Source organism: Fukomys damarensis, unplaced genomic scaffold, assembly GCF_012274545.1.
Source record: "Fukomys damarensis isolate Sample0158 unplaced genomic scaffold, DMR_v1.0_HiC HiC_scaffold_27, whole genome shotgun sequence".
In the NCBI taxonomy this organism is placed as follows: domain Eukaryota; kingdom Metazoa; phylum Chordata; class Mammalia; order Rodentia; family Bathyergidae; genus Fukomys; species Fukomys damarensis.
In genome coordinates this window covers 15,380,633-15,404,057 of record NW_022900939.1, presented here as the reverse complement: position 1 = coordinate 15,404,057, position 23,425 = coordinate 15,380,633, and the positions used below count along the sequence as shown (strand labels likewise).

At 43.8% G+C, this 23,425-nt stretch overlaps 1 protein-coding gene across 3 annotated transcripts in view; it reads left to right on the top strand.

Moving 5' to 3' along the window:
* Positions 1–22,639, top strand: part of Ehf (ETS homologous factor) — a 40,457-nt gene extending 17,818 nt beyond the window's left edge. Inside the window, exons 2-9 of one of the 3 annotated variants that reach the window (XM_010612604.2) lie at positions 3,059–3,158; positions 6,475–6,720; positions 8,843–8,905; positions 11,308–11,376; positions 11,495–11,563; positions 17,403–17,462; positions 18,730–18,925; positions 19,026–22,639. In XM_010612604.2, coding sequence (XP_010610906.1) covers positions 3,062–3,158; positions 6,475–6,720; positions 8,843–8,905; positions 11,308–11,376; positions 11,495–11,563; positions 17,403–17,462; positions 18,730–18,925; positions 19,026–19,125 — 900 coding nt within the window. In that variant the 5' untranslated portion in view covers positions 3,059–3,061 and the 3' untranslated portion in view covers positions 19,126–22,639. Of the gene's footprint in view, positions 1–3,058; positions 3,159–5,527; positions 5,709–6,474; positions 6,721–8,842; positions 8,906–11,307; positions 11,377–11,494; positions 11,564–17,399; positions 17,463–18,729; positions 18,926–19,025 lie in introns of those variants that run through there. The other 2 variants (XM_010612603.2, XM_010612605.3) reach the window with 2 other exon arrangements.
* Positions 22,640–23,425: the final 786 nt, after the last annotated feature.

The window sequence follows — 23,425 nt, the reverse complement described above, 5'->3', positions numbered from 1 at the left end:
TAAGGAAATAAGGATAGCTACAGTGAAGAAGGGAGCTGAAAATAGAGCATTAATGGTCCTCCTACTTTTTAATTAAATGATTGCTTTTTATACCGTATAAAGTAATCACTATATACCACGGAAAGTCCAGATCAGTGTATGGGGGTGTAGGGGTGTTGGATATAATAGGGCTTTTTTACAGTTCTTGAGGCCCTTTTATTATCCATCATCTCATTTGATCTCCTCAACCGTCCTGGGAGGCTGGTGGAGGAAAATGCCTTCATTTTATTCCTGAAAATCTGGCCCTTGGAGTGGGGTAGGATGTGGCCAGAGGCTTTGCCGATAGCCAGCCCCAGGAAGGCACTCTCCCTGCAGCTTTCTGTGGGGTCTGAGTCCCTGACCCTCTGCTCACAAGCCTGGGTGAGCACCAGTGAACTCTGACTCACTAAGGGTTAAGCCACATAAACTCTTTTATGAGTGGTAACCATTTAATATGCCCTGTAAAAGGGGGCCCTCACCATGCCGGCTGCTTTCTCTTGGAAAGTGGGTACAAAGCTCGGCATCTCAGATCAGGACGTTTGGGGGAGGGGAAAGCTGTGACCCCGCAGTCCTAAAGGCTTCTCTGTGAGATGGGAATAGTTCTGGGTTCTTCTGGAAAGGAACTGAGACTTAGCCTGAGACATCTATAATTTTTTTTTTTTTTTTTGGTATCCCTTGCTAATTTCTCTACACACATAAATGCATGAGAATCTCACTCTGGTTTGGTCTTGTTCCCATTTTACACCTGGGGGAAGTGAGGCTTAGGAAGTTGCTGACTAGACAGATTTGGATCTCAAGGTCATCCACAAAGGGTGGGGGAACTGGAATCCAAGCCCACATATCCCCATTTCAAAAGCTGGGAGGCCCCCACTTCCCTGTAGTTAGGAAGCAGCCAATCAAATCCTTGAGCTTCTTGAGGGGCTAGCTCAGGGGTGGCCAGCCACGTCTTGATCCCACTGAAATGGCCACTGTGAAAGAGCCTGCAGGCCAGTCCTTGAGGGAGAAGTTGAGGTGAGCCTTTCCTGGCCTCTTCCCCAACTGGAGGCCTGCGCTCCCCCAAGGTGGGTTGGGCTCTGAGCTCCCGCCCTTTCTCTCAGGGTTAAACAGTAACCTTTCCATGGCTTGTGGGTGAGCGAAGGCTGCTCAGGAAGAAGCCGAGCCTTGAGCAAACAAGAGCCCAGACCCGGTGGTGTCCTCCTCTCCCTGCCAAGCCTCCTGGAGACTTGGAGGTTTTCTTGCCTCCAAGTCTTCAGACTGATTTCTTAGCTTTAGTGTGATTGCGCTAGAAAATGAAATGGGAAGTGCTTAGTTATTGTAAAATTGAAAGAGAGTGGACAGTTTGACCTGAGTTGACTTTTCTTCTCCAAAGGTGAGAATCAAAATAGCTTGCAGAAGGAAACTTAAGAACCATCATAGTTACCTTCTTTAAATTTTCAGATGGGGAAACTGAGGCCCTTGTTTCTGGTTCAAGTTATCCAGAAAGGAGACAAATTTCTTCATCATAACTCGCGTCCTTCATAATCGTGCTCTACTCTGTACCAAGTGCTTGAGATGTAGAGACCCATTTGATTTCCCACTGATATCCAGGCTAGATAGGATTATTTGCTTTTTGTGTATGAGGAAACCGGGGTCTAGGAGGTTAAGTAACTTGTGCCAGTTAATATGAACTTGAGCTATGATGCTGGAGAAGTTGCAATCAACCTTCCCTGTTCAGGATGCAGAGCCCTCATACAGGGCATGGGTCACAAAACCAGCTCTCCTGTCTTCCCCTGGGGGTCCACACATCATTACCCTGCCCATTGTGCCGAGTCTGTCTTTCCTTCTCCACCTTCCTTGGCTGGATCAGAGCCTGATTATTTACCAAGCAACAGTGATGATGATGCTAATCATTATACATATTTGTTTGCAGCTTAGCTCAGCCTTTAATCGCTGCTGTATCCCTGGAACCTAGAACACTGCCCAGCCCTATACTGGGCTTATAAATATTTGTGGAATAAACGAATACATTTTCTATACAGCCTCTGGGTAGTGCTCAGTAACCTTGCAGAAACTGCCTGCTCTTCCTCTGAATAATCGCTCACACCCTGGGTCTTGGGGCTGCAGTGTGAAGTGTGCCCAGCACGAGGCTAGGCACTGTCCTAAATGCTGGATGATGGAAGGTCAAAGGTGCAACATTTTTACATTCTTTAGCAAGAGCTGACAGGCCATGGAAGAAAGCTTTGCTCTTAGGTCCTCTCACTGAGAAAATGACCCCACAGACCGAGCAAGTCTCTTTGCCGTCAGCTTTAATTAAAGCCACTGAGTCCTCCAAGTCTGTCATGGGGAGGAAAAGCTACTCATAACTTTTACCAGAAAGGAAAAATGTAATTCTCTTTATCAGAAAGGGGGCAGTGCCTGTCAGAGGAACCAAATGATTTCTGTCATTATCACAAAGACAAATAATTAAGGAGCTCGGCTAAAATACAACTGAAACTCTCGACCTCCCAGTGTACCCTCTGGTAGGTATCTTCTTCACTCAGGACACATCACTGGGTCCTCAGGTGGGGGCCTTGGGTGTGGGGGACACGTGAGCTCTAATTTCAGTCAGAGATCCTGCAAAGGGGCTGGGTCTGAAATTTCATTGATTGAAATTCCACTTTAAATAAAATTTCTTTTGCATTTTCACCTTTGTGAACACACGCACACACACACGTGCTCACACACACACACACACACACACATACACACACGCACACACACCCTTGGATACCAGCCAGAGTTGCCCTGGGAGCAGGTATAGCATTTTCCTTCTGCTTCATTCCCGATCAGAGTTTATTCATTTATGAATGGGTGGCTGTAAAAACTTGCCTCATGCATATGAAAATTAAACCTGGAAATTTTTAATTGCTGTGAGTTTTGCTTTTACTGAAAGCGCGGTGGGAATGGGAGGCTGGACACATTCTCTCTCTTTCTGTCTTTTGAAATGAAAGGTATGGTCTGTGTTCTCCACTGACGTTTGTCCAAGAAGCACTGACTGAACCGGCTCTTTGGTCCCTTGCAGATCATGATTCTGGAAGGAAGTGGTGTAATGAATCTCAATCCCAGCAGCAGCCTCCTCCACCACCAGCCGACCTGGACAGACAGCTACCCCACGTGCAATGGTAAGGGTCGGGCAGGCGTGCATCTCATTGCCCACGGGCATTCTTCCTTTGCTGCAATTCCTCTCTCAACCTGACATTTGAAAACTACAGCTTGTACTCAGCAAAGGACACTGACCACCGGACACAATGAAGCAAACATCTTTTGTTTTTGTTTTCGCAGTGCTGGAGATAGAACCTAGGATGCTGTGCACACTAAATACAAGCTCGACCACTGAGCTACATGCCCAGCCCTGAGAACTCTTAGTACTAGGGCTCTCCAGAGGCCCCAAGGGCACCAGACAGAATCCACTTGAGATATTGTACTGTGTTCAGCTGAAACGCAAGGTTCCAGGTTGGCACCTGGGCAGTGAAGATGGTAGAAGAGACACCCAAAATGAAGCCTTCCTGTTGAAGCTTTCAACAGCATTTTGCTGGCATATTGCAAAATAGGACAGGAGAAACTCTGTGTGTTTGTGTGTGTGTGTGTGTGTGTGTGTGTGTGTATTTGTGTTTGTATCTATCACAAACATGGAGGGTAACAGCAGCTTAATCTCTCTAGTTCCTCTTCCAGTGACCTCCCTGTGTAAGAGGACACAAGTTGGTCGGGAGACCAGGCACTCTCCTTGAACGCTTGAATCTGTAGAATTTATTGATTCATAGGGGGAGAGCCTGGTGGTCGGGCTTGGGTGAACAAGCCTGTGGCTTACTGTGGGATAAAGCTGTTGCTGAACCAGATGCCCCACCCGCCTCAGTGAAGGCTGCAGTGCAGACAGGCTGCTGGGCACCCAACGGCGCTGGGCTTAAGAAGCTTCTGGGCCTTCTCCCACCCACAGCCACTGCTAATCTCCCAGCCAGAGACTGTGGCTCGTTTGTCTTGAAACAAGGACCTGGCTGAGTGGGAAGCACAGTCTGAGAAGTAGGAGTGGGAGGGTGATGGAGGGTGACATTCTCCCACGAGTGGCTGATCCATGTGCAGCTCCACCTCTTTTAATTTGTTGTTTTTTCTTTTTTATTACTATACGTTTGCAATACGTAATAAATGCAGTCATTGTGGGGAATCGCTATAGGTACATATTACATCTTGAGCACCTCTTTTAATTTGGAATCTCAGCCAAACAGGTAGAAAATGTGAACAAGTGGCTTTCCCTTATTTGATCACCTGTCCTACCAGACTGTTGCCCTTTCTGGGCAGTTATGTTGTATGTTGAAGGAAGCTTCTAAGTAGAATAGGGAGTTTTGAGCAGCCACAGGTCCTGGGGCCTTTGATGAGAAGGCAGCATTCTTTTTGTTTGTTTTGGAAAAAACTGGAGCAATTTACTTAGCAGGAAGTGGAATTTGGATGTCAATTTTATTTCTTAAGTTATAAAGGTCCCAGAGAAGGCCAGCTTTTTATCAAGATTAGGAAAGGGAGGTCAGCTGAATAACAGAGAAGATCAGAATTCACAAGATTTTCAGTGTTTCTCTTGAAACTTCGGCATTTTGACGAGTTCTCTGCCTGTAAGATATCTTTCCCCAGTCAACTTCAGACAAAATTCTCTGCTTCTGCCAAGTCTGAACAGGACACAATATCAGAAACTATTCTTTAATCTAGATCATATTAAGTTTCCAGAAGAGATTATTCCAGGTCTGTTGTGGGGTTATGGAAAGGTGTTGTCTCCTGTTGTCAAAATTAGAACTTTGTCATTGTATCAATACATAGGGTAAAAAAGGATCAAAGACTGAATAATTCAGTGTTGAGGACAAGGCCATGGGTGCTGAGGGAATTGGGACTTTCAGAGCCCTGAATCATCCTGTCACTCCACAGCTCAATGGGCTCAGCATTGTGGGAAGGATTTTAGGGCTGCAGATACTCTGGCCTCACCCCAGACCCACTGAATTGGGATTCGCATTTGAACAGCATTTCCCTGTGGCTTATGATCGTATAAACATTGGGAAGTAGTGATCTAGCATGGCTTTGAGCAGTTACAGGTAGTTGCTCTGCAAATACCTTATCCTCTTCCGGTCCATATCTTGAGTTGGTGACATATTCAGTTGGATTTCACCTGCTTCCTCTTGGTCGGATACAATAGAATCCGCTTATCATCCTTGGAGCAGAGCTCTTCCTCTTGACACCTCTTCTGAGGGGACTATACCATGTCCCCAGAGACTGGCTGTCTCTTCTCTGGTGCCCCCTCCCATCTCCATGTGACTTTGGACTAATCATATGATATGCTGTTAGCTAAGAAAGAGTTCATGCAGAGATGGTTAGCGCATAATAGTCTCAAGTTACCTGCTTGAGTGAACTTCACTTCTTCACTAGCATTTGAATAAGCATTGTCTTATCTCACAATGCTTTTCTGTTTCTGCATTATTTCTTCTTCAGCAAACATACAGTGAGCATCTACTATGGCAAGGTCTCTGAGGTCATTCAATAGGACATGTGAAAATGTCTTATGACCTTGAGCCTACAGTTCACAGAGGAGAATAAGACAGTACTCAGAGACCTGTAAAGAAAAGCAGGATATATGACAGGGGCCATCAGGAGAAATCCCAAGCAACTCCTGGAGAGTCAAAGGACAGGGAGCCCTGCAAGTAAGTGATAGCTTTACAGGTGGTCAAAATTTGAAAGATAGGTAGGAATTCAAAGGGAATAAGAGACTGAATACAAATGCACTGAAAGAGCAGCACAGAAGACGAGTCATGCGCCACTAATAGTTAGCAAAAAGTATCAATACCTGGATTGCCAATTTTATACATAATTTCAGTGTCTGTACTGAACTTGTCCAGACCTTTTCTTGTCTTTATTCCCTAAATAATACAGCACAACAATTATTTATGTAGCACTTTCATTGTATTAGGGGTTGTAAAATATCTAGGGATGATTTAAAATATATGCGAGGATATTTGTTGATTGTAGGCAAACGCCATGCCATTTTATGTAAGGGATTTGAGCATCTCAGGATTTTACTATCCACAAGGGATCCTGAAACTATACCCCATGGAGACCAAGGGACCATTGTATTTGGGTATGGATAATAAGCCAATAAGTTACTGAAACTGTAGCAGTGCTTTAGTTTTTGTGAGGCTTGAGGGTGATGCAAATGTCAGCTCCAAGCCCTCAGAGTGTGGGGAGGAGCATCACAGAAGGAAGAATGTAAAGGCGCAGAGGTTCAGTGCCATGGTGGGGAAAAGAACCACACTTCCCAGAGCCCATCTCCTGGTCCAACCCCCAGGCTGATGCTCAGGGGCTGGAGCTCTGTTCCTTCTGACATCCAGGGTCCAGCAAAGCAGCCTGAGGGTGAGACTTATGCCTAGCCACAACCAGAGATCACTCACAGTGTTGCCTCCTGCTTTGCAGTTTCCAGCGGGGTTTTTGGAGGACAGTGGCATGAAATCCACCCCCAGTACTGGACCAAGTATCAGGTGTGGGAGTGGCTGCAGCACCTCCTGGACACCAACCAGCTGGATGCCAGCTGCATCCCTTTCCAGGAGTTTGACGTCAACGGCGAGCATCTGTGCAGCATGAGTCTGCAGGAGTTCACGCGGGCAGCAGGCACGGCGGGGCAGCTGCTCTACAGCAACTTGCAGCATCTCAAGTGGAATGGTGACTGCCCCTCTCTCTGTCCTGCTAGGTGGTGGCAGGCAAGCTTGGGGATCTGCAGCTGGCTGGGTTCTTTATCAGGGACAACAAAGGATGGTCTCATCTCCAAATGACCATTTCCCAAGACAGGGAAGTAGAACACAGGTGACAAGACAGAGCCTGGGGGACGCAGTGTGTCTGATCTCTTAGGGATGCCAGTGTAACTCAGTTCTCTCTTCTGGCTGTGTTCATTTCCAGGGAGACAAAGGGCTGACTGAGTTATTCACAGGATACTTGCTACTCCAGTCAACTTTAAAAAACAAACAAACAAACAAACAAACACCTTTGCCAACCATTCAGTAGTTTAATTTCCAATCATTTGCTTGTTAAAGACTATCATGACTACTTTTTTAGATGTAGGTTCTTAAGGTCTGGACTTGTGCAGTTGTTTGTGTGGTGTGGTGTTTTCTGGAACTGACATTGCTCTAAAACCTCAAGGTTTTCCCTAAAGCTTCTAGTGTCTCTCTTCCGGCCTCACCTAACACCCAGATAGCCACCATTCCAAGGATCGTCCATTGGTGGTAGTTTATTAACACACATACACATTTACACTACTTCATAAAACCCTGTAGGGAAGACAACTCATCTCATAGAATGCCTTGGACACTGACGTAAGGTTTCTCTGATAGTGGATGTAAAATTAGCTCCTCTCAGAACTGTGGACATCTTAGAAAGGAGGAGGTCTTCAGGGCAGTGCGCTGGTGCAGCCACATTGGAAAGAACATTTGGGTCTTAGCAGAAGCAGTGTTTGACTGAGTGAATACGGATGAGGAAATGTGAGTTCCAAGGCTATACAGGAGTCAGACCCTGACAGCTGTGCTCAACACTGAGGAGAACCCAGGAGTCTGGCTGTGAAGCTGGCAGTGGGGCGGCCATTTTGGATGACCTCATCCAGCACCCTGGCACTCCCTTTTCCCCACCCACCTCACAGCCTTGGTTGCTCATTTTTCATTTACAAGAACCAAACAGGCCCTATAAATAACTCCCAGGAGTCTTTAGAAAGAGCCGACTTATATCTGAAGAATTAAAAATATTTACCTCCCTACCTCCAATTAAATCCACTCCTTTACACCTTTGCTGTGACTGAAGCCTGAGGCAGGGAGGTCTGGGAGGTGCTGTGGCCATCTTCGACCTTCCATATTTGACCTCCCGTGACTTGTTTGCTCTCGCTGTGTGCCATCATGGCCTCTGAGTGCTTCATAGTTTTATTGTTTACTTTTTTTGGTAGACATTCTATTAACTTTTATTTACTATTTACTAATATTGGGTGTTCTAGGGGAATTGAGTTATTGAATGACCTTATGACAAAATAAATATTGTGTCCATTTTTACAGATGGGAAACCTGAAGGTCAGAGAGGTTAGAGGCATGACTTCCACTCCGGAAATAGATATAATCTCTCTGGGAGGGAAAAAAAGTTCTTGATTCATTCATATACATACGTGCTTTTATATGATACAACCTGTGTTTGTAAGCAAACACAGATATGGGGTGTGGTGTGTACCATTTATTACAGTGTTGCAGTCATAAATAAGGGAAGACTTACTGCATTTTATCCAGATGTACCTCATATATTGGATCTAATGGAAGTAGACTTGATCAAATTTAAAATCAAAGAATAATCGAGCTAGTTAAAATTGTTTTCCCTGTAGTTTTGTTTTTATTTCATATCTTGATATGTGAAAGCATGTAGAAGTTGCTTAGTGATTCTATCTACTTTAACCTCCTACGTTTACAGATGAGGAAATGGAGACTCAGAAAGATGAATGCCTTGTGGCTAGTAATAGGAAAACTGCTTCTCTGATTTCTGAAGTTCTATGTCCATCATGGTAGATTCCTTCCCCTGCAATGCCAAATAATTCCAGCTGATGGGGACACTATAGACTTCTGACTTTTCTGAGGTCAGGGACATCTCCAGGTTTGAACGTGTAGAAGCTGAGAAGGAAGCATTCTCTCATAAGCAAATATAGCTGAGGGGGCAGCAAGACAGCAGAAGCTCACTTGTCACAGAAGCCAGCTCCTTTCTTATCGAAGCGTGAAGTTTTGGCTCCCTCTGGGCTCTGACTTTCTCCATGTGTCCTTGACAGGTCAGTGCAGCAGTGACCTATTCCAGTCCACACACAATGTCATTGTCAAGACTGAACAAAATGGTGAGTGGTGAGAGAGGCAGGGAGCCCATTTGGCTAGGCAAAGTCCTGGGGCAGGGGTGGGGGCAATTCAGGGTGGAAGACAGAGCATGGCAGCAGGTTTTGGCAAGAAACCCGTGGAGGCCCCTTCCCCGTGTGGCTCCCGTGGGCTGCCCTCATCCTGGGGACTGTTGACCCTCAACTCCTTCTGATGTATAGTGGGATGGTGAGCTCAAACTTCTCTACTTTCTACCACTGTCAGGGCATCACTGGACTCCCAGCCCAGCCTGCCCAGCCCATAGCCGCAGAAATGCAGAATCTAGCGTGAGCCTCCTCACCAGCAAAGAGGGAAGGGATTGGGTTTGCCAAGTTTGGAAAGCAGAGCAAGAGAAGAGGACAGTGTCTCCTTTTGTCCCCCACCTCCCCTGACGGGCGTGTGTTTCATAAAGCAGGAGATGCTGATTTGGTGGTCTAGTCAGTGTAGTTTTTGGAGCCTTGTGAGGCTCCTGTAGAGATGTCTAAAGGCAGCTGTGAAACCCAGCTTCTGCCTTAGGACGTTTTCGTATTGAAGATGCTACTCTGCTCTGAGCAGAGTCTATCGTCCCATAGTTTTGACACTCGCTCTGTTCCCTTTCTTCCTTCCCACATCTCTCTACTGGAGGCTATCCCTTAGAGTCCAGAGCTGTGGTAAAACTACTGGTGCCACTGCTCCCAGGCCACACCCTGTGTCCACGTCAGGGATATTGGGAGCCATGTGGGCTGACCAAGTTTGTCCCAGGCTTCCCTGCGGGTTGCGTGCCAGTCACCAAGGGCAGAATTTGACCTGGGGGTGATTTGTGAGTCACTTGGCAGCTCATGCAGTTATTTACCTTTTATAAGGGGGCTGGTCTACCATTATTAAAGGAAAAAAAAGCAATAGCTGCTCAGTGTATTAATTAGGCCTTCCTGGCCCTGCCCTCCTCTGCATTGATGAGGATGGGGTACCTGGATGGTTTGTGATTTATGGGCCTAGCCCTACGGACCAACACAGCCTCTGGCTAAAAGGATAATGTGTCCCCTGACCTTACAGATAGCCCCAGTGGCGGACCCAGCGTGTCCTCAAAGAACTTGATAAGTCTCAAAGAACTTGATAATTCCTCCTTGACCATCCAGACATTCTTGTGTTGCCAGTTCAGAAACACTCAACTAAAGGGTGGAGAAGAAGGTCCACCCTGGGAGGAGGGAGAAGCTTTTTGAGGGGCCAACACTCCCAAACCTCTTTGGTTCAGTTTGTTTTCAGAGACAACAACAGGTGTACAAAGTGATCCAACAAGGAGAGAGGGCGTAACCCCAAGAGATTGGGCTTGGGATGCCCAAACACGTAGCTATTAGTTAAAATACCAGCTAAATCCCTATGTCGTAAACAGGAGGACTTAGCCAGTGAGTCAGGTTTTATATCATTTATGCTGTAAAAACAAAATGAAACTCTGCCAGTGGCTGACCACCCTGGCCCTAAAATTCAGCACCCAAGTCTGGAGGCAGCCTGGACTTGGTAAAGGGTGTCGGGGAAAAGAGGCCGGGGGAAGGCGAGAGATCTTGCCAGTCTTGGCTAGCTGGGGAAGGAAATGCTGAGTTGGAGACCAGCCAAGATCCAGGGGTTGTGTGGGAGTCGCACTTCATTTGGACTAGGTGGAAGGGCATTTCCTCGAACCTGTGTGTGAAGTGAGGTACGCTTACCTAACACCCAGGAGAAAGAGCCGGCTAGTCAGAGGCAGGGCTCTTCTTTTTCTCAGGGATGAGGCAATGGGGCCCCATTCTTAAAAGTTATTTATTTGATTTGGTAATACTCTCTTCCCTTCTTCTCGCTTTTTTTGGGGAAATTTTTTGTCATCCCTTAAACTAACTGGAGAAACCCTAGAGGGAGGAGGCTGTCACTCAGCTTGAGGGTACATTCTGACACTTGGAAATGGAGAGACTGTGACAGACTCACCGGACTTTTTCTGAGGACAAAGCAAAATGAAACAAAAAACACCATTAAATCTTCTGGGGAAGATATTTATAGGAAAAGATGTTCATTAACCATTTATCACACATTTATTTGCCTCTAGCAAGCACATCCCTCCACTCCAAGGTAAAAATATTCTGGTTATTATATAGCAGAGTGTTAGACAAGACTGGAAAAATTAGACAAGATTCCATTATAGCGGCTCCTCTCACTTCCCAAACGCAACAGGTATGGATGACGTAGGCAGGAGCATAACAACGCCACGGCCTCCACAACATGGGAAGAGCAAGGAGTCACATGCAGCTGAGGCAGAACATCATCCCTTCTCTCTCAGGGCCACCACCTGCCCTCACGAGTTTTGATGAGCAGGGACTTACAAGAGATAGATTTTTCATCTTGGGGATAATGATCATTGACCATCTCCATTTTCTATTCTTTGTAGACCCTTCCATTATGAACACCTGGAAAGAAGAAAACTATTTATACGACACCACCTATGGTAGCACAGTAGGTAACTAACTCCCCAACGTGGAAGACCCTTTTCCACTCTTGCTCTGACCATCCCACAGCCACCATGTGATACGGTAAGGAGGGAGCTTTTCACGACTTTTATGCTTTCATTGCTACAGATCTATTGGACAGCAAAACTTTCTGCCGGGCCCAGATCTCCATGACCACCACTGGTCACCTTCCTGTTGGTGAGTTGTCCTGTCAGCAAAGGTTAAATGTGACTAATGCAAGTGTGTGATTAGTGAGAATTAATGAGAATTACCAACATCCCACATTTCTGCTTTGCTAGAGTCTTTCTCATTACAAGGCTAAAAAAGGAATTGAGTTATCATTTGTATGAATAGGTGTTCTTTTGAGTCAATATTTACCCATCAAAGATGGCCAGTAGGGGATTCTTCTAGAAGTGTTCCTCTCTTATGAAACTAGTTACTATCTTGTGACAACATATTTTGCTTATATTTTCCTCTTTTTTCAGCAAAAGTTTGCTCTTGGGATATATCTGAACAAAATTATTTATATATATATGGGAGAAGAGAGGGCTATATTTAATTTTTACCTGCATCTGAACATTAATTTCCAACTACATTTGGCTTTAGAGAAATAAAGTCTACCAGTGGAATTCAGGGGTCATGAATCTTTGATGATGGCCTGTGGGTAGAGAAGTAACCATGGGAAATTATTTAGAACCCTCATAGCCATGTTACTTTCTTAGTTTTTAAGTCTAAGTCTGATGGCTCATTGATTCTCTTTAATCGGAACACCTGTGCTCTATGAATTACGTTCTCACTGCTTACATTTTGTGAAGATTGGATTCCTGACTCCTAGTCAAGTTTATACCAGTGAGAGAGCTTGCTAACTAGGAATCTGGGAGAGGGGCTTTCAGATGACACTCCCTTACAGGTGGATGAATTAGCAAGGACAGTGTAGGAATGACGTATGTAGAAGATGTACTTTCCTTGACCTGGACGCAAACTTATGGATCTCTTTGGGTCTATGACCTAGAACTTAGATGTCAGTTGCACAGGAAATGCCTTTCTCCAGGAATTGAATTTGGGACAACATCAGAACTGGGATTGAATAAGGGGATTAAATAACAACCCTTCCTCTTTTCATTTTTTATTTTTTGCTTTTCTTGAGTGTGTATTTTTAAGACGTGAAATAACGAAAGCTTTTGGTTTGAGGTTTTGTTCGGGTCCAGCCCCTCAGATGAGACGTGGCTGGGAGCCAGTGTAAATGCCTCTGGAACTGAGGCTGACACCAGAGCCCATTCATCTCTTTGCTCCCCCTCCCTCCACAGCCCTTAGCATTAGGTGTCACTCCAAGGTGCAGTTATTTGTTGAAATGAGGAAGCAACTCAAACAGTGGAAAGTCTCTAAGGTGCAACCCTGGAGGAACAGCCTGCCAGGGTACAATTTCTGTGGTAATCACTACCACAGTCAGGACTGAAGGCTTCAGGGCTGAGGAAACCACCCAAGGCACCCTCTGATTTCCTCTCACACTTCCTAAGGTGTCACCTCTCTGTCCTTCCGGTTGGGTCTCTGACTTATAGCAAAAGATTCCAATGAAGAATGAAGTGAACTAACCACTTCCTGAGCCTCGAGGGTTTTTAGGACTGGAGGCTTCTGTGGAGCTTTTCCTAACAGTCAGTGCTCTGCAGCCAGGTCTTCCTTCCCCTTTCTGTGTCTTGACTTAGACTTTCTAGAATCTCAGCAACAACAGGGGCCTGAGGGGCCGGTCTCTGCTTGCATGCTTGTGGGAAAAGGGAACTCATTAGCTTCTGAGTCCACCTGTCCAATATTTTCTGATAGTTCTGGTTAAAATGGGGTTTATTAATTTGCTGCTCGCTAGCTTCTTCATCTTCATCTCCTCCCCGCTTGTCTGTACTGCATGGAACCAGCATCCCCTAAAAAGACCTTTGCTACCTGCCTGAGTCTTTCACATTTCAAGCGCCCATAAATTGAGTGCCGTTAAATACACATCCGTCTAAGTTTCAGTGCAAGTTTAAGCGGAGGTAAGGTGGGGCTTGCCTAAACTGATGGTCTCTGTGATAAGGCAGGTGGGGAAGCGGCTTTGTTTGGATTTCTCTGTCATCTTCCCATTTTTGTAAAATGGCTGCCGCAAGTGTTCTGATCTGTTCGATAGTCCTGCAGCCACTTATGCCAACGCAGGCTTGATGTGTTTATCTACTGACTTGTCGAGCCTAAAGCTAGGGTGGCACGGTCTATTAGAACACTGAAATTTGTATATCCCGTAAAGAAATGGCTCGCAGCTGAATCATATGTAAATATTTCTAATCTTTGCTTCTTGCGAAGCAATTTAGCTGAAGTCATGCTCTCACACTTGCATCATGAACTTGTGCCTTGTCATGCTCCTACCTGGACCCTGCGGACCTTGGCCCTGAGTGCCTGGGAGGGGAGAGAGAGAAAGCCAGGCTGGACAATCAGGGCGAGCCATTATTTTATAACAATGAGTCACTTGACCACACGGCTAACTTCAAAGGCCTTGACTTTTATTTTTTGGCAGTGGGGAGGAGAGAGGGGGAGAGGCTGGTTGTATTAAAGTTGTAGATCAAAAGATTTTAGTGCCAAGGCAGCTCGGTGATTCTGTGGATTGGAACAGGAAGTGGGGGACTGGAAGAAATTAGATATTTTCTTTGCCTTTGGTTGCTTACTGCCCCATATGATGATGGGAACATTTTTATGGTATTATTATTATTATTATTGTTATTATTTTTACATCTTTTCTCAAGCAGGATTTAAAAAAATCTTTTCATAAGCTAGATGGAGTACTAGGTTGGGTAAATGATCGCTATCCTACAGAGAAATTTTTGCATAGTCTACCTAGTCTGGGAACTAGACTAATCTAGAGTCTATGAACTCTTGGATGGGCTATCAACTCTTCAAATTGTGACAGAATTCCACAAGTGAACACATACATGCCTTTTTCTGAGGAGAGCGGCCAAGGTTTTTTTGTTGTTGTTGTTGTTGTTTTGTTTGTTTTGCTTTTACCTTATTCACAGAGGTACCTCAACCCCACAGTGATTCATTCCACATTAAGCTGGAATTCACAATGAAGACAATGTACTAAGGGACACTCAGGATTTTCTGAATTCAAGCCTGGCTGGGAAATAATGGCCCCATACCAGCCTGGATGCCATTTGAAAATGAGCTTTGCTTGCGGCCTGCTGGGTAAATGCCACTCTTTGTCTGTAGAACAACGTGGCCCTGTCAGGGTGATGCATCACTTGGAAACCGGGGTGGGTGCCAGATCTGTCGCAATATTGTCACATCCTGATGGGATGTTGCAACTTTGCCTTATAATGTACAGGCAGGCGAGGGAAGTCTCCTCTCATTTCCTGTGAATTTGTCCTTCCAGATTTCAGAGAAATCCAAGTCAGGTGCAGGTCCTCCTGGTTACAATGCTGGGAGAGAGATTCTTAACCAGAACGAGGAGGTTTTCTCTCGTCCAGCTCTTATTCAAGCCCCCTTCTCCATCTTGCAATGGCTTTGAGAGAAACTGCTGGTAGAACTGAGTCGTGACCAGCTGGATAATCCGACAGACGAGTGAGGCCATGTACACTGGGAAACACAGAATCGTTAGATCAGAATTATTTCTCCACTAATGAAAGCAGTGCAGAAATGAATCTGACTCTCGGTCGGGAAGACTTCTGTGTAATCAGCTATGTGCTAAGGTGATTGAGCACAGGCTTTGGAAATGGCACAGAAAAGTGGTTATGAATGAAGACTCTGGGTGCACAGTACTGTCTTCAGGTCCTGGCTTCACTTTCGGGCTCTGTGACTGTCGTAAAGTCATCTGAGCTCTGTGTGTCTCAGATCTGCCACAGCTGTAAACTGAAGACCGTAATACCTAATATATAATAACCATCTCTTCAGGTTGTTCTGTAAATTATGCAAGGTGATTTGTGTACAGTGCTTACTATAGGCTTGGTGCTTAGTAGGTACTCAATAAACAGTAGCTGCTCTTCCTGACTATTTTAATTAGAAGTGAGTGCTCAGCGGTTTATAAACTTTAGAAACTTTTTATTCGTGTATATTTTTGGAACCTATGAAATACATTTATTGTGAGGAACTGGTGAATATGCAGATCACATCTTGATCCTTTTTACTTCCACGTCCCCTCCTTCTCCTTCCATCTCCAAATCTTCTTCCCACCTCCACAAAGTCTAGAGCCCTGTGTCCTATCATCTATTTTATTTGGCTCTTTAAAATTTTGTACTTTGGATTTCTCACAAAAGACAAACTCAGAGATATTTAACCTTCTGTGTGTGATTTATTCCACCTGGTACTATGGCATCCTTCTTACAAATGATTCACATTTACCTTCTTTATGACTGAGCATACTCCATTGTTACAAATACCACCTTTTCTTTATCCGTGCGTCTGTTGATGGGCAGATAGGCAGCTTCTAAGATTAGCTCTTATGACATATGCTGCTATAAACATGGGTAAACATGTTTATAAATGCTGTACTGTGTCTTTATCTCTTGCAGGAAGATACCTAGAAGAGGTAGAGCTGGGTCACATGGCATTTCTATTTTTAGTTTCTTGAGGAATTTCCATGTTGATTTCCATAGTGGCTGACTTATAAACTTTTTTGGAAAAATTGAATGACTACTGTTGACTCTCCCTTTGCATGAAGTTTAGTCAGTCCACGTGTCCTAGAAGCCACACGGGGGTCAGTGAGCCCTAGAGGAGGGAGCCCTGAGGGAATGCACAGGAAAGAGACAGGAGGAATGGGTCAAATTCATAAAAGCATTGGCTTGTATTGGGGCACTGCTATGTATTATGATTGGTTTTCCATTATGGGATTTTATTGGGGTAACATCTATTTGCATTCTCACAACACCCACACTACCCTCTGAAACAGGCACACACGCAGATAAGCTGTGTCTCTAACCTATGGGGTACAGTGTGAGAATTTGAGACATGCACACAATGTGTGATAACCAATTCAGGTAAGTTTACATTTCTTTCTCTTCTCCAGTCACCATTTCTTTGTGTTCAGAAGCTTGGGGTCCCTTTCCTTTAGTTCATTATGAAATAGATAATACATTGCTGTAAACTATAGTCATACTGTTATGCTGTAGACACTGAAATTTATTACTCCTATCTAACTACATTTTTCTACCCATTATCCAGCTTCTCCCTCCCTCTTCCTAATTTTTAGTGCTCACCATTCTAATCTCTGCTTGTGTAAGATTTGAAACCTTCCACATACAGAGGGAAACGTGGCATTTCTTTTAAACAAGAAGTTTTACTTCCGAGGTCTGCCTCTGTTACCTCTGCTTTGGCAATAGTTGAGTCATCTGTGAAAATAATCTGTTTCCATGGCTGACCGCGGCTCTCTGCACTGTCTTCAGGCCATTCAAAGGCCCCTTTGCCAGGGTAAATAAAAGAAAACTTTGCACGCCCGAAAAAGGCCATTTCTCTGCTTTAAGAGCCATCTTTCTTTGTTGTAAATGTTTACATTTTTGGATTATGGAAAAAAAGTCTAAGGACCTAAATCTTTCAATGGCTTCCTATCTCTCTCAGAGATATCATTTAAAAGCCTTGCAAGGCATTAATGATGGTAACCTCATCGCCTCATCTGCCTCTTGCCCATGACTAACCTGGCTTCTTTCAGTTTTGTGTACATATACACACACATCAACCTTAGGGCCTTTGCACTTAACGTCCTCATCCATGAGAGGCTTTTCTACAAGCTCTCTGCATGGCCAGCTCCCTCACATCCCCTTGGTCCCTTTATCAGAGAAGCATGATGTTAATACCTTGAATGAAATTGCAAACTATTTTCAACTCCTTATGTCTATTCCCATTTCTTACCCTGCATTATTTTGCTCCTCAGCACTTACCATTTGTTTTGTGTGGTTCATTATCATGGACTCAAACAGTGCCAGGCAAGCAGTAGGTGCTCAATAAATATTGGTTAAGGGGGTAGATGCATGAATAAAAATGATAATTGTAAGAAATAGATAAACTAAATAGCTCTCATTTTTCTCTTTAGCAGAGTCACCTGATATGAAAAAGGAGACAGACCACCCTACAAAGTCCCACACCAAAAAGCACAGTAAGTCACCTGGCTTTCAAATGCCCTTTGGTGTTTTGCTTCATGTTGGTTATAACTGGAGGCCTCCAGTTTTCAGGCAAAGATTGCCTCTGCCTACTATCTCTGCTTCTTCACTCCAGACTGGGAGAGAAAGTAGAGGCCTCAGTTGATGGTTAATCATATTTCATCATGAGCTGCAAAGAAATGGAGGTAGGAAGTGTGCAGCTGTTTCTCAAAGTGGGAGCCTCTGGCTCTTTCTTTCTCATTCCATCATATTTATTCTAAAGTCAGAGCCCCAGTGCAAAAGAGCTTCTTGCAGGCAGCGGGTTAGAGATTTTCTCTCTCCCAGAATAAGAAAGGCGGGAAGAGGAGGAGGGAGACGGGAAGAAACAATGGAGTCACCTCAGTCTTTCTTTGGCTAAATGATGCCCTCCTACCTTTCTGGGGTTCTTGTTTCAAGAAATGACTGTTTGTTCTAAGATTTTTGTAGTGCTCTTTGGGAGTTGGATTGCCCCCAGTGATAAAGCCTTGTGAATATACGTGAGATAAGAGACAGTATTGAGAAGCCATAGAGAGGAATGAAGATGGCATCACCTAGAAATTATAGAGAATTAGAGCGCCCATTTCATCTGCTTTTCTAGGTCACCCCATGAAAGCAAATTAGCATAATCCCTTGGATGGTGTGTGGGAGGGGAAGGTGTCACAAATTCAGTGAGAGTAAAGTTGAATTTGGTTGGTAACTTCACTGCGATGCCTGCTTCATTTCAAATTGGCACCCCCAACTTCGGCGTGCTATCCACCTCCCCAATATGTTCTAGTAGTTTTACATATTCTACAGCCACATTGATTTACCTTTGGATTGGAGTTATTTAATTGGGTGAAGTACTAGACAAAAGTGGTCGAAAGTGCTTCTGGGAAAAAACTGTGTTGAAATAAAGCATAAGCAGGTTGTGAATAATAATTAGAAGAAACTGCTCTGGCTTAAGAAACCCACAACCTGTTCCTTAGTTTTGGCTTTGCCAGCACTTGACTCTGGGATCTTGGTCCAATCACTTAAATTCTGTGTCTCAGTTTCGTGATATATAAAATAAAACATTGTGTTAATCGTTCATTCTCAAATGCTTTTTCTAATGGACAATCTTTGGTGATTCTGTGATCTGTTCCCTGTCCAATAGGGGAGAAGAGAATATCTCCCACTTGAAGGGAGAAATTATGACTCAACGCTCTCTCTGACCTTTCTTTGCTGTGGTATAGGACAAAATAAGCTTCATTTTCTTCTTCCTGACAGACCCGAGAGGGACTCATTTGTGGGAATTTATCCGTGATATTCTGCTGAACCCAGACAAGAACCCAGGGTTAATCAAGTGGGAAGACCGGTCTGAGGGCATCTTCAGGTTCTTGAAATCAGAAGCCGTGGCTCAGCTATGGGGAAAAAAGAAAAACAACAGCAGCATGACGTATGAGAAGCTCAGCCGGGCCATGAGGTAAGCAGTTTCATGTTTCTCCAGATGATAAGGCCACAGGACCAGCTGTTTCCCTGGCAGTTGTCTGAACAGCCACCTTATGGACTTTTCTTCATTACAGATATTACTACAAAAGAGAAATTCTGGAACGGGTGGATGGACGCAGGCTGGTGTATAAATTTGGGAAGAATGCTCGTGGGTGGAGAGAAAATGACAACTGAGGCTACCACCGTTGGGAACACAAACCAAAACACACACCAAATAAACAACAGCCAGCAAAGGACTCCTGGGCGTACATATTTCAAAGACAACTTTTCTGTGATGTTTATGTACCGCCAGGGAGAAAAATCTACTTCTAATGTCAAGAAGGAGCACTACAGTTGATAAAATAATTTTTTTTTTGTTACTTTGAAGTATGTCCTATACGGAGAACAGATGTACACAGTTTTCTGTGAAATATGATGCTGTATGTGGTCCTGATTTATTTTTTGCCTCTATTGTGAAGCTTTTTTTTTCCTATAAGAATAACAGGGCTTGTTGCCTTGCTAAGAGAAAGAAAAAAATTCAGAGGGCATTAAATATTTTCATACGCAAAATGATTTAGGAAAAGACACTGTGTCCTTCCCACATAAGCACTCACATGACCTCATCAAGAGAGATGGACATGGCTGTTGGGATGGAGTTTGGGGTCTCACATGGATGGGATAAACCAGAAGATGCTGGAAAGCTTGATATCTAGGTGCCAAGGCATGGAGAAAGGGGATTTCCAAAATCAGGGTAGGCTGTGATCCCTGCATAATCATGTGACTTGAAATGCTCAAATCAGTAAGAATAATGGTGGGGGACTTTTTATTTATTCAGGAATGATTCACCTGTTCTTCCTTTCTCCTAGAATTGTTGGTGAAAAAAGCTTAAAAGGAGAGGGGGGAGGGAGAGAGAGAGAGACAGAGAGAGAGAGAGAGAGAGAGAGAGAGAGAGAGAGAGAGAGGGACAAGAGCAATCCAGGGAAAACTCTATTTGCATGTATTATTACAGTCTTCTGTCTTTGAGTCATCTCTGTCTCATCTGAACACATCTCAAAGTGAATGGTTTATTGCTGAGACTTGCATTCAGAGGAAAGTCTAAAAACAAGATAGAAATTAAAGGCAGGGAGGCGAGAAAAGACAAACAGAAAATTCAGCTCAGGGGTAAGGCATTGGGAGCTTCTTCCCTAATACTGGGATTGTTCTGGAATACTTGACTTACTGGGCCATGAAATCCAGGAATGAAAAATCTGTAGACAATTTGAAAATTGAACGTCTAGATTTCTTTTTGAGACTTTTCTTTTTGGCTTCTTCATGTTACTGACTTTCTCCTTCACCCCGCCTGTCTGTCTTTAGCAATTATATGGAAGAAAGACTCATATTAGTAGGAAGCAGTGCTCTCTATCAGCCAATAGAGCCCCTGTTACTGAGTCTTACCCAGTGAAGGTGAGCAATTCATACTCACTGGTTGCTAAGTAATTGCATGTGTTTAGAAGGCTGGAAGCAAGAAGAATTAAGAATTCATTCTACTTATAATGAGGACCATTACGAGTGGTGATCTTGGAGCACCCATAATCTACCTTCTGAAAATATAACCAAATTAGTTTCATTTCTGCCTTGCTTGGTCACCTCCACACAGCTTTTATTAACAAGTAACAATTATTGAGAGGACTGAGGAAAAAAAAAAACAGTGAGCAGCAAAGATCTTGACTATGCAATTCAGATTATTTCTGCATAAAGATACCCAATTTTTCAAGAATCTGAGTGCTTTCCCACCATTTGGTCACGTGTGTAACACACAGATACTTGCGTGTCCATGTGTGTCCGAACTATGTGAGGGTATCAAGGGCGCCTTCCAATTCTTTGCTGTTCTTTTCCTGGCTTTGCCTTTTCATCATCACCACTATCTAGATCTTCCTCATGCTTACCCTTCCTCAAACCTAGAAGTTTAACGGGCTTTGACTCTTTCTGCTACCTTTCCTTTGATGTACTGCCTTTGCCAGGGAGTAGGTAAATCTGGGGAGCACTACGGAGAACAGTTCTACAGATAAGCAGCAAATTGTGCTAGTTTCTGAAAGTGGCAGGTTATTGGCACCTGGCACCTATTTAACTAGGGCTGCAGTATTAAGTTCTCGTGTACCTGTCTCTTGTCTTGGCCTGACTTTGCTGCCTTTTCTATGTGCCATTCGTGACTTGGAGAGCTCCAGGTAATTGAGACATGCCAACCTGGGGTGTGAACAGAGTAGTTCCTACTAGTGTTGAAAGGGGAATACAAAGTCTTGCTGAGGAATGTCCCATTGTTTGGGGGACACACAGCTTTTCACTTGAGAAGTTCATCCGTGATCGGTGTCCATCTAGTCACTAAACACAGTCTCCTGGAACCTCCTTAAGTCCAACTCCTCCCTTCTCCTTTCTAATGAGCCTTTTTGTTGTTGTTGTTGTTGTTGTTGTTTTTTGGTACCGGGGATCAAACTCAGGTCCTGGCTCCCAGAACGCACAGTTTCTGGAAGGTGCCATTGAGAAGGGCAGACCCAAGTTGTGAGCTTTCCTCCGAATACACTGATCCTTCCTCAAAGTTCTTGTCTCACTAGACTGTAAGCTGTTTGAGGGCAAGGACCATGTCCCATCACTACTGCTTGCCTGGTACGTGGCATGACGCAGGAAAGTAAATATTTGTTGGATGAATGAATGAATGCATGAATGCCTTCTAGAAGACTTCTCTGGAAGGCTGTATCAATAATTGGAATGCGAATCATTTCTTCTCTGGAATAAGAGCACTACAGCCGTATCTTCCAGGACATATTATCTGTCGTAAACATTTTACTGTGAGACTTTTTACTTCATCTTTCTACCAGCGCAGAAGTGAAACCCAAAGCTGTTCGGTTCCACAAGTCAGCGCGTGTTGGAGAATTCTGTCACCTTACTTGGAACTGTGAGACTTCTCTGGTACAAGGCGCTAGTAATTAACTCCTTGACCTATTTTAACCAATGAAGATTATGAACGTGTTTATATGATGTAAATTGCTATTTAAGCATAAAACAGTTCTAAGTTTTAGCATTTTTGGGTTGGTTTTTATTTTGTTTTTTCTTTTTGAGAAGTACTGAGGGATCTTTTGACAAGGTTAGCAATGCATGTTAGATTTTAGTTTTGCAAGTGTGTTGTTTTCAGATGTATAAAATATAAGAAAAGGTAAAGCATCAAGAGAGACAATTATATTATTCTAGTTTTTTTAAAAAAACCATTTGGTGAGTGCCTACTATATGTGAGGAGCTTGTCTAATTGTGTAGAGTATAGCAGATCCTCCATGTGTGCCCCTCAATGGAAGAACATTACAGTACTCACAATATCAGAACAAAATTACCCTCAACTTTGGTTCTCAGGATTTGGTTTCTGGAATAAGACAACACTGAAAGAGAAAAAGAGAAAAAAAGCCATTGAGACTTTGTCTTATAAAGCTTTGAAACGTGCCAGGCCTTCACAAGTTGAATTAAATTGGGATTAATCTTACTGTAGCTATCTGCATAGTTCTTGCTTTTCTTGCCATCTGGTTTCTGGGTTGACAGTTTGTGGAAAGCAACCCTACTGCTTTTATTGTTTTAAAAAAATTAGAAATCTTTCCCTTTAAACTATGTTAAATTTTAACCAAGTATTCCTATTTTATTAGAGAATTATATTTTTCAAAATTTGGGGGTTTGTTTTGTTTGTTTGATGGGCACCCTTAAAAACACTAATAAAAAACACAGAAACCAACCGGTATAAATGTGCTTCATTCTTCACCAAACCACCCAGAACTGGGCTTAGAGAAAAGGTACACAGCCACAGCAACAGAACATACATGGCTTCCACATTCATTTACCCGACAAGCATTTATCAAGCATATTACTTGTGCCAGGCACTGTTCTAGGCATTGAGTTATGGTACAGAATGAAAGAGATAAATTTATGTTTTACTGGGTAGAAATAGACAAAGGCAAAACACGGCATATTGCTGTGTAGTAAAGAAATGTAGAACAAGGAAGAGACATAGAGAGTGCTGGAGCACGAAAGGGTGTACTGCCAAGTTTAGGTAGGATTCAAGAGGAAACGTCTCAGCACAGGGCTGAAGGATGTGAGGAAGGGAGCCTTGCACATAACTGGGGAGTGATCCATACCAGGGGCACCAGCAAGTTCAAACTTCCTGACTTGTCTAAGCAACAGCAAGAATATGTGTTTGCAAGAATAGCAATGTTAGGAAATGATAAAAGAGTAACACTGGCCGCTATGATCACATAGAGCTTAGTGGCCTTTACGAAGGTCTAGCTTTCCCTTTGCATGAGATGGGGAAGCCTAGAGGGATGATGTACTCTAATTTCTGGCTCAAAAGGGTCTCTCTGGTTATTGTACTGAGGATGGATTGCAGGAAGACAGTCAATGTTTGTTTTACATCTTACTAAGGATAAGTAAAGAGAATTAGAAAAGATCTCTTTCTCATCAAGATTTCCAGTACAACATTTAAAAA